General features: G+C 40.2%; 1 protein-coding gene across 6 annotated transcripts; it reads left to right on the forward strand.

Moving 5' to 3' along the window:
- The first annotated feature begins 1,578 nt into the window (after window positions 1–1,578).
- Window positions 1,579–7,933, forward strand: LOC117726452 (transmembrane channel-like protein 7). 6 transcript variants are annotated; one of them, XM_034526789.1, is made up of 16 exons: window positions 1,579–1,741; window positions 2,625–2,889; window positions 3,015–3,163; window positions 3,329–3,484; window positions 3,572–3,657; window positions 3,737–3,882; window positions 3,963–4,110; window positions 4,455–4,637; window positions 4,839–4,984; window positions 5,193–5,307; window positions 5,947–6,044; window positions 6,166–6,349; window positions 6,435–6,565; window positions 6,776–6,931; window positions 7,032–7,110; window positions 7,207–7,933. In XM_034526789.1, exons 1-16 carry the CDS (start codon window positions 1,726–1,728, stop codon window positions 7,405–7,407), a joined length of 2,259 nt encoding a protein of 752 aa, XP_034382680.1. In that variant the 5' UTR covers window positions 1,579–1,725; the 3' UTR covers window positions 7,408–7,933. The 6 variants fall into 6 exon arrangements, 5 of the variants coding, with proteins under 5 accessions (XP_034382680.1, XP_034382800.1, XP_034382790.1 ...); XR_004608999.1 differs by having other exon boundaries at window positions 1,595–1,741; window positions 6,776–6,948; window positions 7,207–7,320; XM_034526909.1 differs by lacking the exon at window positions 1,579–1,741 and having other exon boundaries at window positions 2,772–2,889; window positions 3,329–3,343; window positions 3,417–3,484.
- The last annotated feature ends 326 nt before the right edge of the window (window positions 7,934–8,259 follow it).

The raw sequence follows: 8,259 nt of genomic DNA on the forward strand, positions 1-8,259 counted from the left end.
GAGACCTGTCAAACGTATCCTTTCCCTCTTCTTCGGAGACAGCGATGATCCTTCAGCTCACCCTGTCGCAGTCACTTGTCAATGTTGTTTGTATAATCCAGGTTCAGTAATACACTGTAAAAAAAGAAAGAAACTCTTTAGATGAAGTTATCATGAGAAAAATAAGAGTATATGCTTTCATCACATGATGCACTGAGGCTTTGGTTGCCAGCAAAGTCAACTTTAATATTGTCTAAACAAGAAGCATCACATGTTGAGGCCAAGCGCCTGTCTTTGCTCAGACAGGCAGCTACATTGTGGGTGGAAGCATTTGTAATTGAATCTCTGTTTATCATTAATTCATACAGTTGGTTTGGTTTCCACCACACGCAGTCGTCTACGGTTCTCACAGAGTCACTGAAGGATGGCAGAATAGGAAAATCTGAATAACAATGAACAAAAAACTACAGTCTGACAATTCGACAATGAATGTTAAGAGAGAAAAAGTGTATGAGCTGGTATATTTACAACACTGTGCAGATGATGAAAGTTATTGACTAACTACATTCTGTTTGTTTTTTTTTTAAAGCCTGCTTACCTGGTAGTGTTGTGATGGTGGGAGAATAACAGAAGTCCTTACAAAATGCTGTAGGGTTTGAGGAAAGTGGCTTCTAGTCTTTTTCACAGTTCAAGCCAGAGGAGGGACCTGTGAATCAGCCTGAGAAACACCGTCAGTGAGTTACAAAGGACTGTCTGGCTACCAGGAAGGGTGTGCTGAGCTCATAAAGGTAAAAGTCCACTGCCTCAGGAAAGGCCATGGAAATCCCATGTGGTCACTTTGGATTGTGTCACAATAATTAAACCCCTAAGGTTGATATTTTAATTGGCATCCAGGACTTAATTAAGGTAGATGTCCAAGAGTCCATGTGTTATCTGCTAAAGGTTTACTTATGATGTTCACTTATTGAAGTTTTCTACAAAGACATGGCAATAAATTATATATATATATATATATATATATATATATATATATATATATATATATATATATATATATATATATATATTGATAGATAGATAGATAGATAGATAGATAGATAGATAGATAGATAGATAGATATTTTCTTTTATTTCAGACTCATGAGTCCATACAGCAACACACACAAATACAACAACAATATACAAAATACAAAAACGAGGACACAGGTATAATCATTGCAGTTAAAAAGTCACTTATGGTTAAAAACATAAAAACACGTGTCAGATAGATAGATAGATAGATAGATAGATAGATAGATAGATAGATAGATAGATAGAATAGGTGCCATTGTTTTTTTAAATGTGTCCCATTTAGCAACCAAAACGCGAACTCTTTCTCTTAGAGTTTACATTTATTTTTCTAACAATCTAACACAACTTTGTACAGTAGATGAGGGTTTAAAAAAGTTGCAATGGACATGAATTCATCCAAATACACTCTATATGTTTAACCAGTATAATAAGACTGAAGAAAATACGAAAGATAGGAAAGAGGCAGAATGAGATGAAACCATGCAACTCTACGGCGGTGAGTTGAAGGTGGCTCCACGATCCTCCTTCAGGAAGTAGCCTCCAGTGGGACGCAGGAGAGGTTGTCTTCCTGACAGCGGAGAGCCAACTCCCTGTGGAACTAAAGTCTTCTCGCTCAATTGTTTACTAATAGTATCCAATAAGTAGACATTTGTATTCTTTTCACAGACGGACACCATGGAGGTCGACTCAGGTAAACTTGAAGTTAGTCAGCGCGATACTCGTGTTCGCAGCTGACGTTTTGCTTCTCGATAAGTTCGCTCGGCCATGTCAAACATCGCGAGCTAACGGCTAACGAGGCTAGCCTCAGACTAACAGCCCGCAGCCGAAAACATCTCTGACCTGCTCGGAAATAATAATTTTAAAAAAAAGGGCCTTTTGGTTTTGTTACATCGTTGAAGGAGTTGTTTGGTTTCGTCTCTTTGCCGCATCAACACTCGCTGAGTGTGCTTCTTGGTGTAACTTGTTGTTATTCTGCTGCTGGATGAACAGACAGAGAGACGACATTGTTTGTGGTGGCTGCTCGCTTGTTTCAACTAGTGGCGTTACTTAATAACAAGCAGTGCTTTGGAACCGGAGACACTCCCATGTGAAACATCTGCTTCTTGCCGTCACACCAAGTGTCAGTCATGTTACCCAGCATCCATGACCCAGTCCCACTCAAGATATTAATATGGGGATTCAATTTATAATATACAACTACCTACCGACATGTCTATCTCAATTATTATTCACAACTGTTTTTATTGGGAAAGTTGCTTATGGCAGACACAAGTAGGCTACCATCTGAAGGCTTCTATGGGAAGTCATTTTAAGACAAGAATGATGAGGCTTCATATTCTGATTTTGACTGAAATTGTGACCAGTATCTAACCCCAGTGGATTTGAATTGTACACAAAGGTTGGCAGCTGTGTTTTGTTGTTTTTCTTCTTCTTCTTTTGTTCAATTGTCTGTCTTGAGACATTATCTCCATCTGTCAATACAACTTTAACTGACTTCAGTCCAGTGTACAATACAATATAATTGACTCTTTATGATCTAATCATATATATATATATATATTTACATGTTCTAGTCTTCTACACTGATCACAGTGGAAGAGTCAATAGTAACCCGCTGTTGGACCAGCTCCCCAGCTACCAGTCCCTGCTGTACCGCAGAAAGTCATCAACTGTTGGCTCCAAGCGAAGAAGCAGCTCCAGAGCACGACTTGGCTCCTCTGGCAGCGGGAAATGGGGCTTGAGCACCGTCAGCAGAAATGAGGAGAAGCAGAAGAGTCTGATGGCTCAGAGACCCATCAGGGAACAACCCAAGACCATGGCCGAGAAACGCCGAGACAAGTAGGAGAAAAAAAAGATGTTAAACAGACCTGTTCAAAAGGTTCAACTCATTTTTTATTGTTGACTATGTTTAACAAGTATCATATCGCCAACACTTCTCAAAAAATATTGTGTTTGTATGTTAGAACACAGCGCTTGGAGGAGAATCGAGAGCTCAGCAGTTTGGGCCAGCGGGTGCAAAGCACACGCAGGTATCTGAGGAGGCTGGGGGATGATGCCCATGAATGGCTGAGCTCTTTGAAACTCTGGAGGGGAGACATCCACCTGATCGAGGGTAAGAGAATTAAAAATGAGATGGACTGTCCTGTTCCTCAGAGGCATTTATTGATTGCCCACATGAGTACACACACACTTTTGCTCTAACAAAAAGTGTGTCCCAATTGTGATATTGTTTTCCCAAAAGGAAATGTCTCCCTCTCTTCTCCTTTCCACTCAATAGGGATGTTCGGCACAGGTATTCTGTCCTACTTCTCCTTCCTGCGCTTCCTGGTCATGCTCAACTTGATCATCTTTTTGCTCATGTTCAGCTTCGTCATGTTACCCATCATCATAGCCCCGAACGCTTCAGCAAATATCACCTACAACCAGAATGACGGTGAGCGGATACCTGCTTGTTTCAACCTTGAGCATAAACAAGGCAGTGCATAGTCTTCAGCTTGTTTGTGCCTGTGTTTTACTGCAGGAGGTTTGTGCACTGTTTATCCAAGCAGCGCCCGTCGAGGTCTGGTCATCTTTCATGAGCACATTACTGATCTGCTGTCTGGTGGAGTAAGTCACTTCAAATTGAATGGATTCAAGCGAGGTTTGCATTTGGTTTCTTCACTCATCTTTGGTGCTTCATCTGCAGGGCTTTCTGGAACAAACCTATCTGTTCTATGGCTACTACAAAGTGGACAAAATCCACTTTCCAAAGACCACTTACAATTTGCCGCTGGCCTACCTGCTGGTCACTATAGCCTACCTGTTCCTCAGTCTCATCTGGATAGTTAAAAGGTAAAAAAAAAAGACTGAAAATCATGGGGAATTAACTGGAAGTTTCTGGAAATGTTACACGCGAATAACTTCTCTTCAAGGTCTGCCACGGGATTCAAACGTAACCTGGTTCAGGATGAGGATCGCTTTCAGAGCTTTTGCAACAAGATCTTTTCTGGCTGGGACTTCTGCATCACCAACGAGAACGCAGTGCGGTTGAAGAGAAGCAGTTTGCTCTACGAGCTCAGGGTTAGTTGTTAATGATTGTTCATTCATTAGTGGTTCAGTATTGAACAAGATGTTTTGTGGGACAGAAGAGCATGCTCAGAGTACAGTGTAAACCTCAGTACCAGCATAGTATCGGAAAATAATGAAGCTCTATGCCGTATAGAACAAGTGTAAGATTTCTACCTCCTTATTTTCTTCAGCATGTTTTATATTTAAGAGCCTTTCAAAAAGCTCTTCTCAGGCATGATGACTGATTTATAATTTATTTTCCTCCGAATTTAGTTGTTTGTTGCAAATGTTTAATCTTTGTATCCACTAAATGTTTGTCTGCCTCGTCCTAAAATTGCATATTCTTATATTCCCAGACAGATTTGGAGGAGGAGAGGATCAAACAGAAAATAGCAGATCGCACACGTAAAGAGAGATGTCGGATTTACCTTATCCGCCTCATTCTCAACCTTTTTGTCATCGGCGTCCTGGCTAGTTGCTTCTACAGCATTTATGAAGCCACCATCTTCTCCCAGAAAGTACAGATGGATAAGATAAAGGTAATGAAATGTTGCTGATGTCCTTGACCCCCTCTTCAGCCTTTTATTATTATTATCCTTCTTTCCATGTAACTGCTTGTTGCCGCTAGAAACTTCCTTCAAAGGAATGCACTTAGATCCAGATTTTGTTTGAGTGATATCACTCGTTCTTTTTCTTTTAAGATAAAAACTTAAACATAAACACTTTTTGCTTGATTGCAGGACAATTTCATTGTGGATCTCATCTATGAGTATCTACCCTCAATTGTTATCACCATGGCCAACTTCATCACCCCCCTCCTCTTCTCTGTTATCATCAATTACGAGGACTACTCACCTGCGTTTGAGATCCGCTTCACGCTGATGAGGTACAGTGGACTTCCATTCATTGACCACTCACTCATCCCTTACTGCTAAAGGTGTCCTTGAAAAGTAATTGCATTAGGAGACAAGTGGTATATCTTCTGCCATGAAAGGATGATGCAAAAAGGATTTAATACATAGTCGGTAATGACAAATGTGTAAAACTGGGAAAAAGATGTCCTCAATTCATTGTTGTCCTTGTTGTCCTTCCAGGTGTGTCTTCATGCGGTTGACCAGTATTGGGGTTCTGCTCTTCTCTCTCTGGTCTCAGATCACTACATGTGAACAGGAGCCCTGCATTTGTGGCTATAACCATAAGCTTTACTCTGTAAGTCATGTTTCTCCATTCCATTGCAATACGCAATAGGGAGGTCCCGAATTGGGCTCATTTAAAGCATTTCAAAATTGATTGGTACCAGTTATTGAGCTACAGTGTGCCCGATCCCATCCTTTATTTTACATCGGCTGTCACATACGTGTTTTGACCCGTTAAGCTGCAGTCATCATCAACTCTGCTGAGCGCCTACAAAAAAAACTTGATGGTGACATTTCTTGTATACAGTGATCCCTTTGAATAATACACAAAAGTGCCAGAATCAAACCCACTTTTATCTCTGTGTCAACGTGCATACCTGTAGCTCAATGCTTATTGACTTCCTGGAACTATTGAAGGGGTTGCAAAGCTATTAAGATCACAGTTAAGATTGTACATGTGCATTAGTTAAATTATAACTACAAAGATATGCGATTATTTTTTTTTTGGTCTTGATAAAATATTCCCTTCATTGCTAAGTGAGCACCATGTGTTCAGTCCTTTGTCACTTGTTTGGGTTTCCAATTTATAATGCATTCTTAAACTGTAACATACCTCCCAACAATGTCATGGTAATATATATATATATATATATATATATATATATATATATATATATATATATATATTTACTTGTTTATTTGTTGTCCACAGTGTTGGGAGACCCATGTGGGCCAGGAGATGTACAAACTCACCATCTTTGACTTCATCATCATTATCGCAGTCACAATCTTTGTGGAGTTTCCCAGGAAGTAAGTTCTCATCTTTTTTAAAAAAAATCTTCTTGCCTAATACTTTTAGGTGGAAGTCTTGCTCACCTTTTGTTCTTTAGTCATTTGTAACAGTGCCCTTGTGTTACTCCTCCCTTCCCAGGCTGATAGTGAATTACTGTGACTGTGGCCTGGCTAAGTGGTGGGGCCAGCAGGAGTTTGCTATCCCTCAGAACGTGCTCGAGATCGTCTACGGTCAGACCATCTGCTGGATCGGCACGTTCTACAGCCCAATGCTGCCGGCCATCTGCACGATTAAATACTTCTTTATCTTCTATATCAAAAAGGTTGGTTGATTATTACATTTTCTTTACACAGATCAAAATCCGATGTTGTTGAAGTGTGCGATGTTCCACCTGCTCTTTGTTTTAGGTCTCATTGATGGCCAACTGCCGTCCGGCCACACGTCCGTTCCGAGCTTCCAGCTCCAACTTCTTCTTCCTGGTTGTGCTGCTGATCGGCCTTGCTCTGGCCTGTCTGCCCGTCTCTTTTAGTGTGGCTCAGTGAGTAATGCGCTGTCAATACGCGTGTTATGTTTATACTTCAGTTCATTGGCCATGTTGATACTTATCTCTTGGTTTTTGCTGTTAAACATACCATGGAGACATGATATTTGTCGTCTCCTTCTCCTGCATTTCACCGACTAAATCAATGATGCATCGCTCGTTGCTACTGTTTACACGTGCCTTGTGCACCTGTTTCTTGTTGCACAGGATAAACTCTTCCCAGGCCTGTGGACCGTTTGTTAATTACAACACCTCCTGGGAGGTGCTGCCAGCTACAGTATCTGAGCTGCCTCATGGAATCAAAACACTCCTCTTCGCTCTCTCCTCAGAGGCCTTCGCTGTCTCCTTCTTTGTTGTCACGTGGTACGTGTGTCCGTCAGGTATTGCAGCATTTAACTGTTAATAACAAGTGGTCTTTTCTCTCTTTGGTTGTAATTTTCAACGCTTTGCTTTTCCCCTGCAGTTTGGCCATGTTTTATGTGATCGCACTAGCTGGAGCTCACAAGAGAGTTATTAACCAACTAAGGGAGCAGCTAGCCATGGTAGGTTTTCAAGAAACAAGTCGAGTTATTTGTGAGCATTTTAGTTTTTACACACAAAAGATGGGATCTACTATCGGTGTCATTTTTGTTTCCCAGGAAGGCCGTGATAAGCATTTCTTGATCCAAAAGCTGTGCCAGGCCCAGAGGCTCTCAGCTATCAAATCACCGGTGTCCAAATCTCAACCCCGCAAAAGCAGCAGCAGAAGCAGCCCCAGCTATCACACCAGCTTCTCCAACAATTTTGATGAAGGTGTGTTTCTGGCACACTCACTTCATGACTCCTCCACACATGTGTGAGGCAAGGGCCGGATGTTACAGACCAGAGACGGGACAGACGGACTGGATTTTAAAACCAAATGAATATCTTAAATTATGTGAGTGGCTATGGACTTGCTTACATTTATGTGTTGCCTTTTTTTGTGTTCTTTTGTTGACAATCTCATTATCATAAAACTATTAGGAGGCCACAATGTTCAAGTATTTTTAAACCAGAATAATCATTGCTGGTCAGATGGTTTGTGGTGTTTTTCTTCTTGTGGCACGCATCTTTTCCTTCTGAGAAGGACTTGACTTAACGTTCTCAATTCTATGCACTTTAAATGTATTAACACTAGTGTTTTCTTACTTTTTTTTAACTTTTGTGTTTATGTTAGTCTCTTCATTGTGTGTTTTCACCATTCATCATTATTAAAAACACTATAGTACTTGGTTGTAATTTTCTATGCCCGGGAGCTTCACTGCAGCTCACTGCTCCTTAATACCTAAGGATGGGTCAAATGCAGAATTTCCCCACAGGGATCAATAAAAGTGTACATTTCTTTTTCTTTATTTCTACTGCAAATAACTAATACATTTCAAAAATAATGATCTGTAACCATTTCTATGACTGATTTTAACGATTTGATATAACTTTCCTAAATACTGTACATAAAAGATACATCATACATACTTGCTTATCAACCAAACAAAAACAAACAAAAAATACAACAAACACTTGTATTTTGAAAGAAAAAAAGAATAATCCAACTTGGTGGATACTTCTTTGTATCTTGAAATATACAAGTGGATGGGGTACACAATTCATTTCACTCCCAATAAACACTGTTCTATATCAAACCAAACGTTTTGACTTTTGCAATAATCCTTAAA

This window comes from Cyclopterus lumpus, chromosome 1 (assembly GCF_009769545.1).
Source record: "Cyclopterus lumpus isolate fCycLum1 chromosome 1, fCycLum1.pri, whole genome shotgun sequence".
Taxonomy (NCBI): domain Eukaryota; kingdom Metazoa; phylum Chordata; class Actinopteri; order Perciformes; family Cyclopteridae; genus Cyclopterus; species Cyclopterus lumpus.